Source organism: Hydra vulgaris, chromosome 09 (assembly GCF_038396675.1).
Source record: "Hydra vulgaris chromosome 09, alternate assembly HydraT2T_AEP".
Lineage (NCBI taxonomy): Eukaryota > Metazoa > Cnidaria > Hydrozoa > Anthoathecata > Hydridae > Hydra > Hydra vulgaris.
In genome coordinates, this window is record NC_088928.1 from 60,196,180 (window position 1) to 60,222,870 (window position 26,691).

General features: G+C 26.6%; 3 protein-coding genes across 5 annotated transcripts; 2 read left to right on the forward strand and 1 right to left on the reverse strand.

The window, feature by feature from the left end:
* Positions 1–3,290: 3,290 nt before the first annotated feature.
* On the forward strand, positions 3,291–26,048 carry LOC100204227 (zinc finger protein 679). 3 transcript variants are annotated; one of them, XM_065806230.1, is made up of 3 exons: positions 3,417–3,511; positions 5,969–6,075; positions 24,036–26,048. In XM_065806230.1, exon 3 carries the CDS (start codon positions 24,038–24,040, stop codon positions 25,961–25,963), a length of 1,926 nt encoding a protein of 641 aa, XP_065662302.1. In that variant the 5' UTR covers positions 3,417–3,511; positions 5,969–6,075; positions 24,036–24,037; the 3' UTR covers positions 25,964–26,048. The 3 variants fall into 3 exon arrangements, with proteins under 3 accessions (XP_065662300.1, XP_065662302.1, XP_065662301.1); XM_065806229.1 differs by lacking the exon at positions 5,969–6,075 and adding an exon at positions 4,196–4,314 and having other exon boundaries at positions 3,426–3,511; XM_065806228.1 differs by lacking the exon at positions 5,969–6,075 and having other exon boundaries at positions 3,291–3,511.
* Positions 10,849–13,045, reverse strand: LOC136085623 (uncharacterized). Its single transcript, XM_065806947.1, has 4 exons — positions 12,883–13,045; positions 12,593–12,778; positions 11,613–12,367; positions 10,849–11,133 (listed from the first exon to the last, which is right to left on the reverse strand). Exons 1-4 carry the CDS (start codon positions 13,043–13,045, stop codon positions 10,849–10,851), a joined length of 1,389 nt encoding a protein of 462 aa, XP_065663019.1.
* Positions 20,366–20,869, forward strand: LOC136085624 (uncharacterized). Its single transcript, XM_065806948.1, has one exon. It carries the CDS (start codon positions 20,366–20,368, stop codon positions 20,867–20,869), a length of 504 nt encoding a protein of 167 aa, XP_065663020.1.
* Positions 26,049–26,691: the final 643 nt, after the last annotated feature.

A 26,691-nucleotide genomic window follows, 5' to 3' on the forward strand; every position in this document is an offset into this window, starting at 1 on the left:
ACTACTACTGAAAATGAAAATTATATTAATCCACTTTCTAATCTTAATGAGTTGTCTCAAGCTCAAGACTCAATTTTTTAAATAAGTAACCTGAAAAAAACTTATATTGACAAATTACAAAAATTACAATTGTACAACATACCAAAAAAATGTGGTAGATACAGAAAATTATGTTCACAAGATTAATTTTTACCTGTTCTGTTGAAATTACGCCTTGGATTTTTTAAAGCAATGACATAGTTGGTAGATTTAATGTTTCTCTTGGTACTGTTTCGAAAATGTTTAAATCTTGGGTAAGAGAACTGTAAAGTACAACATGGTCTGAATACAAGCACCACAATACAATGAATTTCTTTGTATCAATTACCTCTTACCAATTACCATTAAGTTTTTTCATAAATTTTGTTTCAGAGGCATATACTGAAAGAATGTCAGATAAGGCGATAACATTGGATTGTGCCTACCTCAATAAATTCCCTCCTTATCATCAGTTATGGCTGATAAAGGTTTTAATATTGCTAGTAAGTGTGCTGCTTATAGGATTACCTTTATTTCCCCACCTGGCAAATGAGGAACTTCTCAAATGATACCTGAAGAAGTAGTAAAACCAAGTAATATTGCTAAACTTAGAAATCTCATTAAACAGATAATTAAAAGAATGAAAACTTTCTGAACAATTGGACAAGAATTTCCTATATCACTTTTTGACTGTCTTAATGACATCATTATAATTTGTACAGCACTTTTGAATTATATATATATATATATATATATATATATATATATATATATATATATATATATATATATATATATATATATATATATATATATAGATATATATATATATAAATATATATATATATATATATACATATATATATTTATGTATATATATATATATATATATATATATATATATATATATATATATATACATATTTATGTATATATATATATATATATATATATATATATATATATATATATATATATATATATATATATATATATATATATATATATATATCAATCTAAAATCAAAAGCTTGTACTTATGATTATTTTTTTTAAAACTTGTACTTATAGTTTTGTTTTTCAGCGATGATATATGGCAATGGTATATAGTTAGTGATTAAGTTGAAAAGTATTCAAGCATAAACACTAATATTTTATCATTAACAGACCAATTTTTTTTTTTTTTAATCATAGCCAATTAGCAGAAAATTGTAATCAAAGTTCGAAATTCAAAATAATGTTTTCGTACGCGTCACACACGTAACGCAACTAATCTGTAATTTTATTAGTATGTACAATACATATATTTTTACGAAAAATATTATTTTATATCAGGTATATCCCCTACTTTTATAATTGCAATATATATCTTGAATATCTTTATTAAACATTTTTTTATAACTTTTTATACTGCAAAAATTTGTACCAGAGTCACACACGTAACATGAGAATCGCCCTATATATAGTTATTAATTATTTTTGAAAGTTGAAAAGTATTCAAGCATATTTGTAATTATATTTTTATTTTATAAAACAATAATAAGTAGTTTTATATATTACAACAAAATAATAACACTGTCATTATTTTTGTTACAATTTTGGTTTAATTTAATATAATCTTTTTATATCCTGTTGCTCTTAATCCTTTGTTAGTAGTTAGAGTTTTATTTATAATAAGTTCAAAGTTACCATATGGTTTACTATATAAATTAACAAGAAAGGTTTTTTATCTACTTATAAATCTTTAATAAGCTGAGAGGGTGGGGTGAAACAATAATATCCTGGGTCTGATTAGCAGACTGGGAAAGCTACTGAAAGCCTGAAAGCAAAACTGTATACTTATGTCTCGAGTAGCTGTCTTCTTCTTGCTTACTACATATCTCTCATTTTTAATATCCTGATATTCTTTATCCAGAAATAAATATCCTGAATCGGATAGAATATCCTAGCATATTTGATGCCAACTCTGACTACATATGCATCATTGCATTTGTTAAGTGGTTGCTTTTTTTATTCATTTAGGTCCTTTCAGAAGATCTAACGGCCTTATCACAGAGCACTGAGGAACAACACTTAACCAGGTAGTTCAGACCTCATTCTTTACCAATGAATCGGCAGGTAATGAGGTGTGAACTTGCTTGTTAAATTCTATCCAAATTATCTTAAATTTGATCCAAATGTAGATTTTTTACGTACTGGTAAAAAAAGACTTAAATCCTATTACACTAAATAGTTTAAAGGTATCAATAGATTGTGTTCGGAGAACTAAAATCGATATTATTACTCATTATAATTAGATGTTTTGCATGTGTATAGCGATATTCGGTTGTGTATAGCGATATTCGGTTGTGTATAGCGATATTCGGCATGTGTATAGCGATATTCGGTTTGTTTACTCGAAATTTTTAATGTTTATTCTTGTGTTCTGTATATTTTGCATAACAAAAGTTTAGTTTCGAAAACCGTGTATTGCAATTTTAAAATTCTATATTCGTACTTGTAGTTAAAATCTTGTTTCATTCAGGGTGTTTGCCAATATTTTACGGTGGCTTCCCTGATTTTTCCCTAATCCACTACTTGTTTTCTCTTTTTAATTTAAAGTTACCTAAACTCAACTTCAGAAAAATTAGACGTTGATTCTTTTAGAAAAATGCTCTTCAATTGTAAAAAAATTAAACAATAATACAACCCACATTTAAAGTATCAAGAGAAGTTCATTAAAACTATCTGTAAATTACATGTACATGTATCACGCGTCATCGTATTGTACACGAGTGCGATAAACTACTTGCTTAAGTTACGTAAGTTTGTCGAGGAGCCATTTTCCCTGATTTTTCAACCAATTTCCCTGATTTTTCCTGAATTTTTTTTGCAAATATCTGAATTCCATGGTTTTCCCCTGTTTGCCTTGATTTCATTGTTTTTACAAACTTAAAAACATAAATAAAATCATGATTTGTTTATTTCACGAGTGCGTAGAAAAAATTTTCCGAGGAGTGTATCCCCTTAATTATAAAACCGAATATATTATTTGGGAGTATTGTTTGTCTATTTTAAAAAATAGAATTAAGAATAAACTGTGAAGGTGAAGCGTTAGAATGAAGGAGTAAACATCTAGCATTAATCGAAATAAATTTCGATTAATGCTAGATGTTTCCTCCTTTTTTTAATCTTAAATTGAATTCTTATTTTAATCTTAAATCGAATGATAAATTTAACTTTTTTAATGAAAAACTTGATAAAAACCAATTTGATTATATTAGCTCTGTCATCATAAGAGAGAAAGTTTTTTCAGCAAATACATCTCGTGTTGCTAACGTCTGTGCAAATACACAAAATGTATCCGGATTAAGTTTCCAACTCAAAAAATCACAAAATATGGTTCGGAGAAATTATCCGAACCATAATTTTTGGAAGGAACAATCGTAACAAAACTTATAGCTCAAAGTGATCGCCGTCAAAAATATTTTGTGCAAGGGTTATTTAATTTCAAGGTATGCAGTTTATAAAACTTAACTAGATAATAAATGCTTTTAAAAGACAAGATCAAAGAAGTTTCTGCCTTTTGGGGCTTTTTCCAACTATCAGGGTCTTTAAAACAAAAAATGCAATTTTACTTTAAACATTGTAATAGAATTATATACTTATCTGCCCCTGAGTAATACTCACTCCCAGATATGACCTTATTAGTGGATATAAAAATCTATCTAGTTTGAGCTTTAACAAGAAAGTTAACATTGGAATTGTTGCAATTTTTGAATAAATCATTGAATGATGAACGTTGTAGCTTAGGAATAACAGAGTGAATATAGTAAGCACCATATTTATTAAAAAAATCACTAGCACTAATCAATGGTGGTATATGTAAAAAAAGAGTGCATTATTATATAACACATGTAAACATTTAAATGAATTTTTTAAAAAAGCATTGCTGCTGGGCGTAAAAAAGGAAATATGAAAAGTGAATTTGCATTTAAATTTATAAGGAATGTTTTGTCATATCAAATCGTTTTGGCAATTTTGACTAAATTTAAAATAGATAATATTAAAATAAACACGCAAATATCACAATCTGTTAATCTTAACAAGCTCCACACTACTTTTTGTAAACAAATAATAAAAAATGCTTCATTATTTACTTTTATATTATACTCATAATTGTATAATTAATTCTTTAGCAAATCTCAGCAGAATGTGCTAATATATGGAATAACCAATCCAAATTTTGGGAAAGTCAATTATTAAAAAAATGTATTTAAACTAAGATCTATTCTTAAGTTCAATCCAAAGTATAAAGGTATAGTATACCAGTTTTACTGATATTGTACCTTTTTTGATTTTAAAATTGTTTCATTTTTTGATTTTAAAATGGTTTACAAAAGTTTTCTATTTCATTACTGTAGCTTGTGCTTTCACTAATTCTTGGACTTTTGTAACTCTCATGGGAAAATATAACATGTTAAGTGATCTTTATGTAAACATAAATTTTGACTTTTGAAATATAATAAAAATATGCTATTTTAGAATTTAAACTAAAAGTTACTTATTTGTGCCATATCCTTGCCACTACAAAATCCATAATCGATTTTGTAGTGGCATTTTTTTGTAATTCAGATATTAGTTAAAGAAAATGGTTAAAAATTGGTAAAGATCTTGAATCTAATGATAAAGAGAATTAACTCCATTCAAAATCATCTTTCAGTTTTAAAATGTTCAAAACTATATATGTGTGTGTGTGTATGTGTGCGTGTGTGTGTGTGTGTATATTGTCGTATTACACAGAGTGTTTTATTATTTTAAATATGACTTTTTTCTTGATCATGAAACTAAAAAAACTATTGCTGAAGTGATAAGAGCTGCATGGTTAGGGTTTCAACATCTTTTAGCATTTGAGATGTTCTTTAGACCTCTAGATGATCCTAATATTATTTTAACAAGAGAAATTACATTTATTTTTAAATATTTTGGTTTAGCCTACACTAGAGTTGATTTAAGAAATTTGGTTGCATAAACTTTAGTATGAAATCATTTTTCTCGTCAAATTCATAAGCCAGACTGGGCCAGTAATGCTTGTCATATTTGCACAATAGGTATTATCATATAATAAAATTGATGTTCTAAAATATTTAATATTTTTGTTCAAATAAATAAAAATATGTTCTCAATATTGAGGATATCCTCAATATTTTTAATATTGAGGATATCCTCAATATTTTTAATATTGAGGATATCCTCAATATTAAAAAATATGTTCCTCAATATTTAGAAAGTTGAATGTTGACAATTGGATGAAGGAAATACTGTTTCTTTGTCCAATTGGAGAAACTCTTGTAACATTCTATAACGCTCATTGATAATATTTAAAAATATAATTAAACTTTTAAGTGTTTTTTATTCTTATACTTTCAAATTCTTCCTTACTAATATTAGATTAAACCCATGAGAGTTAGCCAACTCAAGAAGTTTTTAAAAGTGTAACCCATAAGTTATGCAAGTGGCCCCCTAAGATTTCCATATATTAAAATTATTTTTATCAAGATTTTTTAAATGGATGGTTGTTTTTCAAGATTTTTGTTTGGAAAGTAACCGGGTTAGGGAGATATATATAAACTGTTTATTTAACAATAAAATAAGTTATACAATAAACATATAAAAATAAATAAGGAAAGCATTTCTAAAAAATGTTTAAAAAGCACCAAACATCTATACAATAAATACAAATTTAATTTAAATTTTTTTATTCACACATCATTACATAAATACCTAAATAAAACACATGTACACCTAAAATCAAATAGACGATCATTTCCAGAGAAATTGCTTGTATATATAAATTAATTTGTTTATCCTGGAGCAGTTGTATGATTTATATGACAAAATTTTTATAAATGTTTATTATAAGTGAAGAAATCTGATAAGTTTTGAACCTGCAGTTATTATACATAATTTAGTCTGATTGAATATTGAAAAGTGGTGTGACATTCCAAATGACATTCCCATATTTTGACACAATCTTTTTCATCTCACAATCTGAAACTTTATTATTTTCATAAGTTAGGTATGTTTGTAATAAAGTGTTTTGTTGATTTTATTTAATGTTTTTTTTTTGTTTTGTTTTTGCATGCTATTGTTTTTTTAATAAATAAATACAAATATTATTTTTTTAAATTGAAATAGAAGGGAAAATATACAAAATAGTAGGCAAAAAATTGCCTGTTCTATGTATGAATAAAGAAATATTGTTTGACCATAAGTAATATAATAGTTTCAATTTTTGTTTTTTAGTAAGTTTTGTTTTGATTTTTCCATTGTCATCTTAAAAGTTGTGAATTTTACAAACCAAAAATGAATTTTGAGTTTATGAATCCACAATTTCAGCTGACAGAGGTTTTCAAAATTGGAATTAAATGAAAAGCAGATATTGGAGTTAAATAGAAAGTTTAAGACACGACAAATGATGATTGCCATGTTCAAATATTTTAATTTTTCTCTTTGCACGGTAAATATTATATTAAGTTCAAATGCCAATACAAAAATGTCTCTGAATACTTAGTAGTGTTTTTTAGTAAGTAATTTTTTATTTTAGTAATATTTAAAGCAACTAAATTGTAGCAACTAATATTAGTTGAAAAACTTTGTATGTATGTATGTATGTATATATATATATATATATATATATATATATATATATATATATATATATATATATATATATATATATATATATATATATATATATATATATAAATATATATATATAAATATATATATATATATATATATATAAATATATATATATATATGTAAATATATATATATATATATATATATATATATATATATATATATATATATATATATATATGTAAATATATATATATATATATATATATTTATATATATATATATATATATATATATATATATTTATATATATATATATATATATATATTTATATATATATATGTAAATATATATATATATATATATATATGTAAATATATATATATATATATATATATATACATACATAGATTGTTGCATTTGGGAGTACGGAAGGAAAAAAATAATTCTTATGCCAACAAATACATCACTTTTAATTACTTTTGACTTTCGTCCAACATTTGCCAGAAAGTTAAAACCATTAACTTAATTACAAATTAATTGTTTTTTTAAAAAACCGCAAAAACGCAAATTTAATTGACCAGAATGTTTTTAAAACATTCTGAATGTTTTTAATAATATAAACAATGTTTTTATTTTTATTTTTTTTTAATAAAATATTTTTATTTTTATTTTTTTTACTGTAAATGTGAAATGTGACAAATAGGCTGACTCGCAACGGAGTGTTGCTACATCGACTATCTTATAGCCTAACTCGCAAGGCAGTGCTGCTACATCGACTAATGATTTGATTGGGGCAGGCAGTCTATCAAGTAACAAAAAAAAAATTCCGGTTTTCCATTTTAATTTTTACTTTTTGTCAACAAAACTTTCTGACAACCAGTTAGGAGTTATATATATATATATATATATATATATATATATATATATATATATATATATATATATATATATATATATTATATTGTTTCGGCATCAGTAGGCTCATCAGGAAGAAGCTTCTTCCTGATGAGCCTACTGATGGCAAAATGAGTTGTTGAAAAAAATTAGATAAACGTTTTTACGTTTATCTAATTTCAAAATAATATGAAAGTTTACTTATAGATGTTGTCAATAAAAATCTGTTCTTGACTTTTATTAAAATTTTCTTCAAAAGTTCATCAAAAAATTTCTTACGAATTGGTGTTTGTTTAAATTTAAAATCAGTTGTAATTCCATACACTTCGTCCATTTTATTTGTATCACTCTTAAGCAAATCATAATTATTTTTAAGTATTTTGATTGTGTCCATGCATTTTTCCAACAAAGAAATGACTTCCATTAAATTTGTATTCTTTTTTTGAAGAAGTAAACCTATTGTGTTAAATTCATTTAATTTTCGACTTACAAATTGTAAAATAAACAAAAGTTCTATGTTTGAAATCGATTTTTTTAATTTCAAAGCTTGCATCCTTCTGATTTTTGAGAAGTCAAAATAATTTTATCTAGTGCTTTAAGTATATCTATAAATCTTGATTAAATAGCCTAAAAAGATTTCCATCTTCCAGCCCATCAAGTTGAGTTGAGAGTTTTTTTTTGTAATAGCACCTTCATCCATCACCTATCACCTTCATCAGTAAAAGAAGACAAGTAGTATAAAAAGGGCGTTCTAGCTTTTTTTTTTTCAACTATACCTCTAACCATAACCTCATATCATATTTAGCCATAAACATATCCATATTCTCATAAGTCATTTTAACTAGTCGTAGTATGAAATTGTGTTTCTAGCTCATAAAAAAAGTGCATTTTCAAAAAAAAAGTGTCCTTTTATTATTATAAAAGGACACTTTTTAATTTTGTATTTTTAATGTGTCCTTTTATTATTATAAAAGGACACATTATTTTATTTTTATATTAAAAAATAATATAGAAATAAAATAATGGTAGCATAACAACCATAATATATTAATATATTATGGTTATATCATAACTATAAAATCTGAGCTAAAATTTTTTTGTAATTTTTTATAAATCAATTTTTTTAAGTTATAAGCTCAATTGATTTCAAAAATGAAATCTAAGCATAAATGTAATTATTAAGCTTATTTCACAAGTGAAATCTAAGCGTAAATGTAATATAGCTAAGCTATAGCTCATTGATTTCACAAGTGAAATCTAAGCGTAAAATTAAGCATATCCTATTACAGTAAAACTTCTAGATTGTCCAACTTGTGCATCTCCTGAGTTTAATGTAACTACTAATCTCCTTCCAGTAGGAACACTAGGCATGGAATCAGTAAAATTTCTGTAAAATGAGATAGTAGTTGTAGAACCAATTATTGCACTTGATTGATACAATAGTCCAGATGATTCATTATTAAATGAATTAATAGTAGCATCGTTCCACGAAGAAAGATAAAAGTCTTCTAAACCAGATGAGCAGTATATATATACACTATTCGAATCAAATCCTTGAAATACTGTATAACCCTGTCCGTTATATAGTGTCCAAGGTTGTATAACAGAGTTAGTATTTACTGGAGATTGTATGCATCATACATGCGTACTCTAGATTCCCACCAATTTCCAGATACTCCAATAACATGCATTCTAATAGATTTAAGATAAACACCTTGACCAGCATTGTCTGTAGTGTCTAATAATATATATTCTTTACCATAAGTTGTGTTAATAAATCTAAATGTTTCTGAGTATAATTTAATAGATGATGATGATTGAGGTATTTATGTAGTTCTTGTAATAAAGGGTTGTATTCAATATGTAACATTATGACTAGTTTTATTGTATAATTAAATTACTAGACTAGTAGTAAATGGTAAATCTAGTGTAAAGTATCCTCCTAATGCATTAGCTGTATGCACATTACAACCTTGTAAAGAGTTTGCATGAAATGAGTGGTCAAGTGGGTCAAGTGGTGTAAATAAAAAAATCACAGGCTAAAGGAATATTATTATCTCCAACACTATCTGTAGAAGTAGAATAATCTCTTATGCAAATTGCATGATCTGTGTATATTCTAAGAAATACATTACCTGGAACATTATGATTAGGATCTAATCCTTCTAATGCTAACCATAGTTTTCTGAGAATAGCAGGACCAGAAGATAGTACAAAAACTGTTGTTGCATCAACACCTGTATTTGGTGGAATAGTTTGCTGTTTTAATCCAAGGCATGTTAAACTTGAATTTGGTATTATCTCTAATTCATTAAGATTAAGTGTTTTATTATCAACATAATTTTTTGTAGCAGCATCATGTGAGCTAGTAGGTTCTGCTACATTTATTAATTTATTGGAATTCATATTAATATTACTAGCTGCATTATTTTGTCCATCTCTCCTAATGAACATGTTAGTAGCTTGAGATATTGTTAAACCATCTACAGCTACAGCTGAAGTAGTATCGCGTCTGAATTTATCAACAGGCATTTTATATATAAAGAAAAAATTTTTTAAATAGATTTTTTTTTAAATTAATATAGATTATTAATAATATTCTGAAAATTATGTTCTTCATCTAGTTTTTTTAAAACATATAGACACAAATGTCCACAAAATGTGGTATTTCCAAACTGCATTCTGTTACTATTATAAAGTGACCTTTTAAATAATTATCAATTTCAACTGGTGGTGGTAGTCCATAAGAGTCAAAACTTAGTTTTTTATCTCCGTCTTTGTACCAGCAAATCCTTGCGTACTTGAATCTCCTGTATTTAATATTCCACATTCTTTTTTTTGTGTATTTTTAGGTAATTCATCTCTTACAAATACACCTCTAAAATGTTTTATTTTTAGTTTTTTTGCTGCTTTGATTAATTGAAAATTTGTTAGTGGTTCATTTGGTAAAATTATTCCTTTAACATTGTTTATAAGTTTATAATTATAATATTGATAATTGTTATTTTCCATTTTTATTTATATATATATATATATATATATATATATATTTGGGCTCTTTGACCTATTTGGGCTCTTTGACCTATTTGGGCTCTTTGACCTATTTGTCCTATTTGGGCTCTTTGACCTATTTGTCCTATTTAACCTATTTGACCTATAAATTATTTTCATTGAGTTTGTAGTGTCCATATGCAAATGTGTGTATACCATCTTTTAAAATAACTCTTATCGTCTTCTGCGCTTAATGCTATTTTATTGATCTCTTCTGTGTAAATTTCATGTAAATAGGATCTTATTACATTCATTTTCCTAATATGCTCTTTTATTTAATAAACAATCTTTGTAATCTTCATGTGTTATACACTTTTTAACAACATTTTCCTTTACTCCTTTACATTTTTTGTTATCTTTTCCGTGTACTTTGTAAGAATACAACTTTGATCTGAGTCCTACAAATTCTTCAATTTGTGCTCCTTCAGACTCATCTTTAAACATTCCTCTTACTTTCTTATTAACACCAACTTTAAAATCTACATTATTAATTGCTGGGTGTTTTGGGTCAAATTCACTTGTATCAAATTTGCTTTCAACATCCTTAAAAATATCAGCATAAAAGTCTCTGTTTTAATTTCGTATGCTAAAGAATCTGTATCAGTGAATAATAGTTTTGCTCGATCAGCATATTTTTTCTTTATGTAATCTTAATGAAATTCGTACATTAGAGTTTTGCTCAGATCTAATATACACATTCCTAAGTTAATTGGTTTAGCATATTTTAATTTTGTTCTTTATTATATTATATTATTATTTTAATATGCATTGCTATTAAATTAGCATCAAATATTGTTCAACTTTCAAAGTTAGATTTTGTAGATCTCTAAAATTTTCAAAGACATCAGCTAGTAAAAGCACATCTGAAACATTGTACAAGTCATGATAATCTCTAAATGTTTTGCAATTAAACTCATTCCATACATTTTGTGTATGTGAGTAATCATCATCACTTATTACCACCAAAAGAATGATTCTTTTGGTGGTAATTGTGTCTCATTAAATCTATTAATAGAATCAACCCAATCATATGGGTATACACCTTTTCTTAGTAACAAATCTAATTTTTTACCTGAATATAATTTTCCTATATTTTTGCACTTGTCTTTTGATAAATTCTTTGATAAAGCATCTAAACTATCAGACATAAATCTATAACTATCTAAGAAATAAAGTTCACGTTTAACTTCAACATTCTTTCCATCTTTAATATACTCACCAACTTTAAGATCTCTAGAAAAGCTAATATACTTTTCTTCATTGTTTGGTTTACAACTCAACTTTCCTCCTGATAATTTCTTTATAAATAAGTGAAAATCATAACCAGATAAATTGTGAAATAGTTCTGGAAAGAATTTTGGAATTTTATAATTTAAATTACAATTTTGATGAGCAGCACCTCTATATTTTCCAGTAATATGGCAATGGTCACGTTCTTTATCTTCATTTAGTTTTTCTCCACAAATATGGCATGATATTGCTGCATTAAAATCATGCTTGTTTTCATCAGTAAATATCTTTTTTGAAAATTTAATCATGCCATAAATTTTCTTAATATCTTTTTCTAAGCTGTCAACAAAAATTTGTGCAGCATCATCCGTTTCATTAGTTAAAGTAAATGTAACTGGACTACTTTGATTAATACTTTCATCAAAACATTTAATATAACAACAGAATGAACTTGGAATATGTTTTTGATATTGTTTAGTATAAGATTCATTAGGATTTGGTTCACAAGTGTCAATTTGTTTGATAAAACTTTCAAAGTCTGCATATACTACAAACGGAACTCTTATTTATTTATTGTGATTAGTAAATTGCATTGTTGAATTTGGTGGTGGAAGTTCGATACGTACTGAATCATGTGTTTCCCAAAACGATTTATGATTAGATAAAGATTCTTCTGAATTGAATCCTAACAAACAATTTCAGCAATAGTGTTTTTTACAATGTTAATTAGATGTTTGTGATGAAAGTAATCTGTTTAAATTTTTTATTAAACAGTAATAATTAGTTTCGCCATTTGAGATTAATAGTAAATCTATTAAATGTTTGCGATCATTATTCTTTGATACATGCAAAATATGAATTTCTGAATCTTTGTAACCATATACATTGACACTGATATCTGTATTGTTTTTCTCAAATTGTGTAATTTGATTTAATGATACTGGAAAATCTATTTTATCTAAATTGCAAAATTTTTATCAAGTGGAATGTATGATCTAACTTTAATAGGATTATACTCAATAATAATTATATCCATCTTTTCAACAGAAACAAATCTCCAACCTGATCCTGCTTGTTGATATAATGATAATGATTCTAAAATTTTTTGCTTTGATATTTCATAAAACTCATCTAAATCTGTTGTTTCTAATACAACTTGATTATTCGTTCTAAATGGAGCAGTTGTGATTATAGTTTCTCCTGTTTTAATATTAGTACGCTCCATTTCACAATAGAGAACTATATAAACTTTAAAATTTTTATTCTCTTTTATTACTTTGATAGCGCTATTTTTAGCAGCATTTATGAAGGATAAAGCATCGTAATTTTCTATCCCTTTAGCTGTAAATTGTTTTGTAACATTTTTAACAGATGATTTCTTTAACTTAAATTCTATTGGCTTTTTTTAAAATTTATTATACAACTCTACAACTTTAGATTTTAATGCTTCAATCTTTTCATTAGCTGTTTTTTTAATTATAGGAACATAAGACATAATCCAATTTGCAATTAGATTATTATTTGATTCTTTTCGAGATATTGATGTATAAGTTGCAATAAAAGGTGTAGGAGTTAAAATTGTTGAAGATGATATATCTGGAATATGTTCGTCTAATATATTTGTCTGTTCGATTGATGTAGATTGCGTCTGTGTGCGCTCAACCGATGTCTGCGCTAACGCTCTTATGAGATCACTTTTTCTGATTTTATAATAATTTTTAATTTTGTTATCCATTTTTATATAGCAAGATATTTTTTTTAATTTTCATTTTCTTTAAATGATTTTTCAAAATAAAAAAATCTTGTCGTTTTTTTATTATTAAAAATATTTACAAAGCACATGTATTTTTTAAACATCTATTATTTTTAATTTTTCAGAATTTAATATTTTAATCTTAAATCTATTATCAACTTTTCCATCACATAATTCAAAATATCTCCATCCATGCTTAGTTTCACGCATAGCACTATATAAAGATTTATATATTTTAATTTCTCCTGTTTCCATGTTAGTTAATTTAACAGTGACTGGTTTTTTCTTTATTGTTCTTAATCTTTCATATTTTGCAATCATTAGAAATATAGCGAGATTGTCAGATGTTTTTGAAATATTATTTTCTTCTAATAGATTTTTTAAACTTTTCTTTGTGTATTTCACTCTTTTTAATATATAAAGAAAAAAATTTAAGAAACAACATTCATTTTATTCCTGTCTGATTGAAATTGTAACAATCTATCAGATATTACAATAGCAAATGCTTCAGTATCTGCTGGAGCAGCCGAATTAAATGTTGCTTTAATTTGTACATCTATTGTTGATGATTTTAATATTTCTGATTGTTTACTAACATCAAAAACCATAAGTGGGTATAAATCTTTATAGTCAGAAGGAGTTATATTGCTGTGTGTGATCAATTCATTCATTCTGTAAAATTTTTTATTAAACACAGCTGCATCTCTATAAGCTCTTAAAAATTGCTGATTTGGAAATGATAAAATATAATCAACAGCAGAATATCTTTCTTGATTAAGCATTATGTACATATTTTTCAAGTCGCAGTGATCAAATACTGAAGCATTAGCATTTTGGTCTCCATCCTTACTTGTTTGAAATCCAACAATAATGTATCTTGGTTTTTCAGGAGATGTCTTACGCTCTATCTCCAAGACAATGTAGTAGATTGTGGAACAGATATAGTATCACACTGACGTGCTCGAAAACTTACTGGAAGTGTCACTTTTGATTCAACATATTTATAAAGATTAACCCTTTCTATATCTGATGGGATCACATGTGGTATGAAAAATGATATTTTATTAAGATTAACTTTTCCTAAAGCTGCAGCAGCAAGCTTAAAAATTCATCATCACTTTTTCTTACAAGTGTTATAGTGTATGTTTAAGTCCATAAATAACTTTGTCGTAATCATCACAGAATCCGAAAATGTGGCTTAAAGGTATACAAAATGAAAATGGTCCCTTTGTAGTTGGTTTCTAAATTATGTATGTTTGTCTTACTGCAAACCCTGAGTTATCAGCAAGTACTGCTGTTGTTGCAGTATCTTTATACCACAATTGTCTTAATCCTTGCGCTAATTGAAAGTCAGTTGGGTATTTAAGCATTCCTAACATTGTAGTTGCTTGACCTGAATGATAAATAGTTTCTATATCTTGGTTTGATAATTGGTATGACATTTGACTAAATAAATGCATAATACCATTTTTTTAAGCGTCACTGCATCTGTATTAGCATAAGCTGTTTTATCAAGTTTAACAAGTTGTCCTTCAAATAAGAGATAAGCTTTGGATGGAAGTGTGAACAAATCTTAATGCTCAATGTTGATTCTTATTTCACCAGCACTATTTAGATTTGTACGAGTCACTGGCTCATATTCATGGAATTCAAATCTTTCAATTCCATTATCTACAATTGACATTTCTGTAAAATTTAATACTTCGGAAGTTGTCATTTTGTTTTTATATATACAATATAAAAATTTTTTTTTGATTGACAATTCTTAAAAAACTAATAATTGTATAAAATTTTTTGCAAGTCTAGGCGTAGCTCATTGATTTAACAAGTTAAATCAATGAGTTACGCCAGATCCATTATTAATCAGATTATTAGATCCAACAAAATTTGAAATTATTTCATCAATTTTTTTATTAATATCAGGTTGTGAAACTATTTTTGAAGATGCTTTATCAATTATTTGTTTTCCTTTTTCAACTGCAGCATTTCTAGCAGCTTCTATCGCTGATGTTGAAAGTTCTTTTCCTGCTGATTTAGCAGCGGTTATTGCAGTTTTTCCTAAATCAGTAGCAGCCAGCTTCTTCAACATAGCTGATGATACTCTTGTTACATTTGACATTTTTATTCGTTTAAATAAATCTCTTATACTTTCGAATATACCACTTCCTCCAATAGCATGTTTCTTTATATATCTCTTATTATAAACAATTAGCATTTTTTATGTACTGTATATATATATTTTTATATGCATTGAGATATATTTATAAATTATTTTGTATTGCTTTATACTGTGCACTATTTATAACACCTTGCCATAATAATTCATCACAAATTGCAACAGCTTCATTTCTTACTCCAGTGTTACTGCTTTCCATGCAGCTATATGTAATTCAAGCATTTCAATTAGTGCATCAGGGTCGCTAGGAAGAATTATAGTTGGTAATCCTGTTCCTTTTGACTCACGCTTCTCATTTTTCTTTATATCTCTCCAAATGGGGGCTATTATTTCTCTGTATTTTCCACTACGAGATGACTTTGGTTTGTATGGGTTTTCAGTAGTAATTGCATCTGTTTGTATTAATATATCTCAATATTTTTTAAGGTCAACTTTATTATATATTCCCTTATCAGGTTTAAACTTTGTTAACAACTCCCAAAGACCAGGAGTACCATAATATGTTTCATCATCAATAGTTACATTATCATCACTAATATGTATTGGCTTTTTACCAATGTAAAATATAATATCTTTATTACGTAATCTTACGTAAAATATTTTCATTATGTATCCCAAATTTAGTATCTGTAGATTTTTTACTAGTAGCATACATTTTTAGATAACCTGCTGCAATTTTTCCTAGTCTCATATCTTTATTTTCTTCTTGATAAGGCAATAGTTCTTTAGAATCAGTTATCATTATCTCTCCATTTGCTTCGGGATAAGAATTTGAAAAAGTGAGTGCAAATTTATTAGCTTGATCTTGCAATTTATTTATGCTTTCTTTTGTTCCATCTTGACTATCAATTAATGGCTTGTACAACTTTTCTAATTCTTACTGTAAATTTCACCCATCTTTTCATATAAATAATTCTGCTGTATTCTTTTTTTAATCTCTAAGAAATCTTTAACAATTTTGTCTCTTTTTTCAGGATCTTCAATTTTTAGAAATGACATTTTGTTTTTTTATAAGAAATATCAAAATTTTTATAATTGTTGTTTTTTTATAAGAAGTATAAAAAAACACAACATAAATTGTTATGTTTTATGTTTTATGTTTTACGTTTTATTTTAATACATTATTTTGTGTTTTTACCTTTACATTTTTACTAAATCTACTTTGGAGTATTTTAATTGCATCATCCCTTCCTTGTTTAATTAATGATTCTTTAGTTTGTTCATTAATTAATTCTTTTGAATTTGTTCTAATTTGCTCAAGCATGGCTTTAAATTTTTCAAGTTCACTAAGTATTAGTTTAAATTCATTGTCATCTATACTTCCATCTACTAAAGCTTTAGTAATATAGTCACTTATTGTATTTAGTTTTAAATCAGTAAGTACTTTAATCTTTTCATGCTTTTCTGCTTTTAAATTTAATTTTTTATTAACTTGCCCTCCTATTAATGATAAAACACCTGCTCCTAATGCTGCACCTTCACATGCGATAGCTACTGGTGCTGCAATTATTGTTGCTAAAAAGCCAATTCCAATAGTTCCAAGTGCCATAGTGCTTGCTAGTAATGAATTATCAATTGCTGAAATTATTTTTACAGCTCTATGATACTTTTTACTTAACATATTTCTCTTTTCTCTCTCACTCTATTTCTTTTTGAATCTCACTAATTGTGTTTAGACATTATATATGTGCACTAATAATCTTATTTTCTTCATCAGGTGCACTTAGAAGATTTGGATATATTTTATTGAAATTTTTATTATCATTTGCACTCTGTGCATTTGGTATATCTGAATAAATATTACAACTTTTATTGACAACTTTTTGCAATTTTTTCCATTTTAATAAGTAAAAATAATAATTATTAAAAAAGTAATTAAAAAAAAATGTTTACAATAAATCAACAAAACATAATCTCCTATTTTAATTATTACATCAGAATTAGAATTATTAACAATATTTACTACAATATCATCAACAGTCTCTGATATTACAGAATTTTGTAAACTTTTTTAATTTAAGTTCTTCTTTCAATAAAACTAAAGCAACACTTTCATTAACTACTACAACAAACTTTAAAAGAATATATTGATGTAATAGAGATTTTATTGTAATGTCGTGTTGTGCAAATATTTCATATTTATTCTCAGTTATTAATACTGAAGGGTGATCCAAATCTTTGTGTACCATAGAATGAAGAAGTATTTTCAGAAGTTCATCCGCTATATATATTTGTTTATAAATTTATGTATTGGCGGATTATTTCTTGGCATTTTATTATACATATAAAAAAATTTCAAGAAATCACAGAATCATATTCAAAAATGGAATATTAGCAAATGGTGAATTTGGTCCTAATAATAAACCTGATCCTGATGATGTATATCCATTTCCATTATGTAAGTACAATCCATCACCTACAGAACTTCTTTTACTCCATGGTCTCAAATATAAACCATTTCCTGCAGCTGTCATTTTAACTCCTTTTCCATTTTTTTTTAAGTACACAACACCCCTTCTAGCAATTTTATCAACCATATCTGATCCAGCTGCTGAACCTACTCCTGTTAATAAGCCTGTTGCAAGTGCTGGAGCAACGCTTGGTAATAAAAATTTTCCAGCTGTACCAAGGAAAGGTAGTACTGCTCCAATAAATCCTCCCTCTATTTGAGAATTGTGTGCTAGTTGTTCTTTACTTAGAGTAATTATTAAGCCTTTTTCATATGCTCTTTCAATTCTATTCAATTGATAATCTGTTACAGCTAATACATGCTCACCATTAAGATCTGAATGTGATAACTTAATACTAGCTCCATAACCATCTTCAATTGCTTTTTTAAGTTTTTCTAATTGCCCTTGCGAAACATTTATTTTAATGTTAGCATATTTACTCATTTTATATATATGACATAAAATAATTAAAAAAAAAATTATTTTACTTCTTTTATATGAAATGTGATAGTTACTTCTTCTCCTCGTAAATTCAAAAGATTTCCATTTTGATCAAGCAATTTATTTTCCATTTTTGAAATTGTTTTTAGTGTTACTGGTAAATAAATTAAGTAATATGGCTCTAGAGCAATTTTATAAACAGGACCTACAGTTGGAAAAAATAAATATATAACTTTATCAGTTCCTCCATTTATATACGATGATCCTATTATATCACTTGTTACTCGTATACTATTAACATTTAATATGTTTACTATATTATTTAAAATATTGCAGCCTGCTGAATATATTCCACTGTCAAAACCAAAAACAGTTCTAATTGAATTTGAATTTGTAAAATCAACTTTATAACCAGCTGCAATAGTTAAAGCTGATCTTGATGTATTATTATTTCCTTCAATTGTAATATTTGCAACTCCTGAACTTGCATCACCATATCCTGTCATAATCAATTGAATATATATTTATTTATATCATTAATTTCATAACATCCATCTGGAATGTTTATATCCTTCCAAGTTGATCCATTATTTGCGCTATATCTAAATTTGTTGTTTGAAGAATTAATATTAGGAAAACTGTAATATGTCTCTAAACTAACTAGAGTCATTTCATATTCTCTGTCTTCTCTAAGTGTAATAATAGGGGCAAACTTAGTTCTTAAGATATTGCTATTTCTGCTCACTGATAAATAATACGTCATTTTCGTTTTTTTATATAGAAAATAATATTTTATTTTTTATATTTTTTTTTACTTTACTAGTTTTAACAAGTTGGTATATAAAAACAATTTAATCCACTTCTATATTTTCCATAATCTTTTTTAGAAGATAGATCTATAATAACAAATCCATGAGGCTCTGACCAAGCTTTCTTACAAAAATTTTTAAACTCATATTTTGACATATCACTTGAAACATGATCATTATAAATGTGATTTAAATTCTTTGAATCTTGAGGAAATAAGCAAATAAAATTTGTATTTTCTCGTATAGTTTGCCTTGGTAACATAAAATAATTTTGTGCAAGATAGAAACAATCTACATTACTATGTCTTCCTCTTATAATATTAAAATAATATAAAATAATAAAAATAAATAATTAAAATAATATAAAATAATATTTTTCCTCTATATAATATTTTTCACACTTATTTTGTTTTTTAATTGTAATTCATCAAATATCATCAAATTATTCTTATGAATATCGAGAATTTCAGGATCAGGCAACTTCTGCTGTTTCAAAAAACTTGCACTCCATATCTGTTTTCTCATTTAAATTTTTTGAAATGTCTTCAATTATAAGCTCAGGGTTTGCATCTAATTTTTCTATTTTGTCTTGTAACTTAAATAGTTCAAGAATAATTTCTTTTGGTAATTTTTTTTCAAAAGATTGTTTTAATATTTTGTATTCTGGTTGAAAAAGAGATTTTCCAAAAACTTGTAAATTATTATAGTCTAACCAACTAGGTCTCAAAAGTAAATTCAATAATAAAGTAGTTTTTCTACAACCTGACTTTCCAACAATAATTCCTCTCATACTCTTACGTAACAACTTATTATTATTTCTCTTATTGTTATTCACATTCCATGACAAATCTATAATATCCAAAAAAAGGGAAAAAAATAAAAAAAAAAAGAATTAAATAACTTTTCTTAAAAAGAAATGTTATTAAATGGAATCGATGAAATATGGGCTGCTAATTTAGTTGACATGAAATCTTTTTCCAAATTCAATGGCGGTATAAAATACTTATTTATGGTGATAGATGTTTTTTCGAAGTATGGATGGATTGTTTCATTGAAAAGTAAAACTGGAGTTGATGTTGCTAATGCTTTAAATAAAATCTTTAAAGAAAGAAAGTGTCAAAAAATATGGGTAGATAAAGGGTTAGAATTTTATAATAAGCATGTTAAAGTGCTGGGTGTTGAGTTATATTCAACTGAAAATGAAGAAAGAAGGTGTGTAGTTGAACGTTGGAATAGAACAATGAAAGATAAAATGTTTAGGTACTTTTCATCTAATTCTACTAGAAAATATATTAACGTTTTAGATGAAATGGTAAATAAATACAACACAAAGCATTCTTCAATTAAAATGACTTCAGTAGAAGCTAGCAATAAAAAGAATGAAAATATTGTTTGGTTAAATCTAAATAGAAATGCATGATCAGAGTCCGTAAAACCAAAGTTTTCAATTGGTGATAGAGTTAGGATAACTAAAAAGAAAGTAATGTTTGAATAAGGATACACACCGAGATGGACTGAAGAGGTTTTTACTGTGTCACAGATTCAGTTCACAGATCCACCAACGTATAAATTAACTGACGATAATGGCAAAGAAATACAAGGTACTTTTTATGAACAAGAACTGCAAAAAACTGATCAAAACATATTTAGGATTGAAAAAGTTATTCGTAAACTCAAGAACAAATCATTAGTGAAGTGGTATGGATATCCTGAGTCGTTCAACTCATGGGTTGATAATAAAGAATTGATAAGCTTTAAAAATATGTAATAGGATATGCTTTATTTTACGCGTAGCTAGATTACATTTACACTTAGATTTCACTTGTGAAATCAATGAGCTATAGCTTAGCTAGATTACATTTAGGCTTAGATTTCATTTGTGAAATCAATTGAGCTTATAACTTAAAAAAATTGATTTATAAAAAATTACAATAATTTTTAGCTCAGATTTTATAGTTATGATGTAACCATAATATATTAATATATTGTGGTTGTTATGCTACCATTATTTTATTTTTATATTATTTTATTTTAGCTCGAACACTTTTATTTGATAATGCACTTTTTTTATGAGCTAGAAACAGCATTTCATACTAAGTCTAGTTGAAATGACTTATGGGAATATGGATATATTTATGGCTAAATATGATATGAGATTATGGTTAGAGTTATAGTTGAAAAAAATAAGGTAGAATGCCCTTTTTATACTACTAAAACAATGTCTCAAACCGAAAAAAATATATTTCTTATACTCTTGAAAAAAATGTTGATATTTCTGGAATGTGTTTTATAATGTCTTTTATCACTAGTTTAAATTATGAGCATTACAGTTGGCTTTCATACAGGGCCGCTCCTAGCTGGCTCAAGGCCAAAATCTTAATGTTATTAATCTATACAATCGCATTGCAAATATGATTGCAATGACTTTTTTGATAGCAAGTATTTAACTATTTTTATTACAATTTAACTAAAAAGATTAAATTATTTCCATACTTCAACTAAATCGACTTTTAGTCAACCTAATGTATTAATCAATTTTAGTCAACTTTAGAAAATATATTAGTTGATTTCATTGACAGTCGAATTGTTCAATAGTCATAACAACACTAATTACGATACATATAGTCTGCATTTGGTTGAAGTTCTTTTATTTTCTTTTGAACACCATTGTGTCATTCCTGACATAACATTGGCGCCGTCATAACCTTGCCCAACCAGTTTATCAATAGAAAATTTTCTTTTTTCAATAGATTATATTAATATATTTTTAATATCTGTACCATCTCATTCTTGAAATCCTAAAAATGATTCTTTTATATTTACTTTAGATTCCATTGATGTCATATTCATTTTCAACATATTTGTAGACTTCACTTAACATATACTTTTTTGTTGAGTCTGTCATAATAGAAAAAAATGGGGCAGATTTTATTTTTTTTGTTATTTCTTCTTCTACCATCCTTCCAAGGCACTCGATCATTTGATTTTTATTGTGCTACTCATGTATTTAATTACCCCCTTTGGTTTATTTAATAAATGTTTCACAAAGGGATCATATTTTCCTAAAATAGAAGCAATTTCTCAAAAATTTCCATTATATGATTCTTCTAATAATTTGTTATGACTGCGAAACACCAATTTTTATTATTTTCGTCTTGTATTACAAACATCCAACAAGGTTTGCAATAAACAGCATCTAATTTTATTGAATAGCTAAGCCAAGCTTTAATTGATTTTCCCATGCGGATTGTTCAAAAAAATATGTTAAGGAAAAGGATCGATTATTTTGATTTGGATCACATGGAAAATCAAAATTTTTGGATGTTTGGGACCTAAATCAATAATAATTTTCTTTTCATTTTCAGAAACTGTTTTTTTAATATAGTTGTAAAAATAAAAAATTTTAAAATTTAAGTTTGTGTTAAGATTATCAACCTGTTCATTAGTATAATTAGGTGATTGTACTAATAATTCATTTTTATTATTCAAAACATCTTTTACAATATTTAATGCACAAGAATGCATTGTTCATTCGCTATCTTCAAAGCTTGTCTCTATGTCTATGGCACAATTATTATCATTGTTATTAATGTTTATTTATTTAACAAAGATATAAATGGTTTATCATCAGTAGTTACTTCACTGTTGTTAATTGAAGATTTATTTTCTGTTTGAAAAAATGCATAAAGTTTTTTCATTAAGTATTGTTTTAATTTGGCCTTTTTATTTTATTTTTTTTATTTTTTGCAGTTTCAAATTTTCTCTTTGTATACATTTTGCAATTTTGTTTACAATATCTGTAATATAAATATTAGAATGTTTTAACTTGTTCTCAGTGTTTTAGTGCAACAACACTGTGTTTAATAAGAAAAAGAAACTTGATTTGTGTTTGTGCGGTAAATAATTGGTAAATACCGTAAATATAACCTATTGAATTGAATATTTTATAAATAATTATTTATAAAATATTCAATTCAATAGGTACCTTTCTACTAGAAGAACATAAGAAGAGCAGAGCATATTACCTTAAATTTTTTAATAAGTTCAGAGACACTTATATTTGTACAGTTACAGGTTTGTTACAGCACTGAAAAGAGGTCCGAGGCCCCTTCGACATTGTGACCCCAAGGCAGTGTCTTTCCCTGTCTTCCCATAGTTATGCCTCTGGTGTTGTAGTTGTGTTGGTACATGTATGTGTGTGTATACACGCATATATGGAAGTTAACAATTTTGAATAACAGAAACGTGTTATTCAAAACCTTATTCTATACAAATTGTACTTTGTTGCTAATAGCATTATTGTGAATATTGGTTTAAGTTGTTAAAGTTTTAAATTTAATCTTTTTTTGGATTAAACTACTCGGACCAACCTTAAATTTTCCATTAAGAAATTGAAGTTAGAAATCGTAATTGGGTCAAATTGTGAATAAATTTGATATCTCATTGAATTACTGAAAATATGTAAATAAAAGTTTATTTAATACTTTTTATTTAGTTTAGTAGTAATTGAAAATGATAACTAAAGTGTTTTTTCTTAAAACACTTTAGTTATCATTTTCAATTTGTTATATTAATTTTTTTTTAAGATATGGTTCAGCAGTCTACTGAAAAATCCTGTGTTAGATGTCAAGAAATTTATAGAATTTTACAAGATCACATCTCTGATCAACATCATTACTTTTCAAACAATGATACTGTTCTAAATAATGTGCTTCTTAATATACTTTCTTTAATGATAAACAAAACTTCGCCTTTACAATCAACATTGGCAGATCAATATTCTGAATTTCAATCAATTCATCTACCAACTCAAGCATTATCCGTTGATAAAAATGAAGATGAGCCAAGTAAAATTTATTCTGAAAAGTATGAGAATTCTTCTGATGTTTCTCGATCTTCCAAACTTGATAATAATCATGAAGTTCTTAATAATCAAGTGACATTTCAACAAAATTCTTTTTATTCTTCAGTATCTGCCAAAGGTAAAAGCGAACAAAGTAAGAATATTGCCTTGAGCACTTTAGGAAACATGCCACAATCTAATAAAAGTCAAAGTTTTAGTGGTACTAATTATGATTTCCCATTTCTACTAAATACTAGCGATATCCAACCAACATTTATTTCACCCGATGGGTATTTGACTCACATGGGTTTGTCTCTTTTGTTAGGCAACCAGTCAAAACAAAATTTTACAGGAAAATCAGATCATCTTGATATTGCAGACATACTTGTAAATAAAATGCCAATACCTAGTTTAAATAAAGCATTTGATTCATCATTGCTATCTACTTTATATTTGCATCAGTTAGGAGTTACGCAATCTTCTGTGGGAGTAAATGATGTTTTTAATTTTCCAGACCTATCAAACGCAGATGAAAATTCTTCTAATTATGCATCCCAAAATGCAACACTTCACCAATTATTAAATCGTCATAAGCAAATATCAGAGCTTATAGAGTCCATGAATAATCAAACAAGAAAAAAATATCTCACAAAAGATTACCAAGGAAAAAGTTTTTCTCATCCTGAAGAAAGTTCGAGTTCTATTTCCAATATTCCTATGTTTAATTTGGATTTAAATAGTAAGCCTTTATCAGATTTTACAAAAATAAATGATAATGTGATGTCTGACCAAATGCCAGTTAAAACTTTGTTTAATAGTTCGGATAGTGAAATAAATTCATCTATACATTCTAATGTATCTCTCAGTTCCTTGCAAAGTTTAATTTTAGAAACAGCAAAAGAAGTGGATGAAGATGAAAGCAAAGCTTCTGAACCTAGTTCTAAAAATTGTTCTGTAAATTACTCTGTCATTCAAGCAATGTCACCTGTAAAAGGAGATCCTGGTGAATCTCATCGGCCTAAAGTTCTTTATAAATGTAGTGATTGTGGAGTAACTTTTAGCGTATTAGCAACGCTTCAACATCATGCCAAAACTCATAATGCCGCAACAGAAATATGTAATTTTTGTCGATTAGAATTTAACAATAGAAATGATTATCACCAGCATCTAATTACTCATCGAGGAGAAGATAACATACTTGTTTGTCAATATTGTGCAAAAATGTTTACTAGTAAAGGAGAGTTCAGTAAACATATCGGTACTCATACTCAGAGGCGTCCATATGTCTGCTCTCATTGCCAAAAAGCGTTTCGAGATCCCGGTTCATTAACAAAGCATGAAAGAATTCATACTGGAGAACTTCCATTTGTATGTTCAGTCTGTGATAGAGGGTTTGCAGAGAAGTCTTCTTTGCGAAAACATTCTAGAACTCATTCTGGTGAAAAGCCTTATAAGTGTAATCAGTGCCCTAAAGCTTTTTCTATATCAGGTAATCTCCAGCGACATATGTTTATTCATAACGGTGAAAGACCTTTTAAATGCTACCTCTGTATGAAGACATTTAACAATCCCAGTCATTTGCGAAGGCATATAAAAAATTTGCATCAAAAGTTAAACGATAAACAGTTGCATGAAACTCCTGACGATACTGAGGAAAATGAAGCATGTTAGATCCATAGTGTTTACTATTTTCTTATTTTATACTGATACTTTATTATATATCTTCTTTTTTTTATTATACTATTTAAAAATAAAAGTTATCATTTTTTGATTCGATGCGTATTCGTAAACCTGTAATGAATTTTTCAGTTCCCAGGGGGCACACGACTTTGATCCGAAATTGAATTGTAGGGCTATATTGGCCGACGTTGGCCAACTAAATTTAACGTTGTCATAACGTTATTTTTTTATCGGAATTACAACTTGGTAATAACGTTGGTTAAAAAATACTAGCGTTATTTTTTACTGTAGGATTTCATATATATATATATATATATATATATATATATATATATATATATATATATATATATATATATATATATATATATATATATATATATATATATATATATATATATATATATTACTCATAAAATCTATGCTGACGACTATATTATCTATTATGACGACTATATTATATATTATGACGACTATATTATATATTATGACGACTATATTATCATAAAATCTATGCTGACGATACTAAACTGTTACAAGAAATAAGACCTGAGTTTCACGATGCTGATTGCCTGATCCTACAAAATGATTTAAACATTGTCACAGAATGGTCAAAGAAATGGCTGATGGAGTTAAATGTTCAAAAATGTAAAGTTATGCACCTTGGTTATGGAAATAGTAATCATGAATATGTAATAAATGATGGAAATGCATCACTT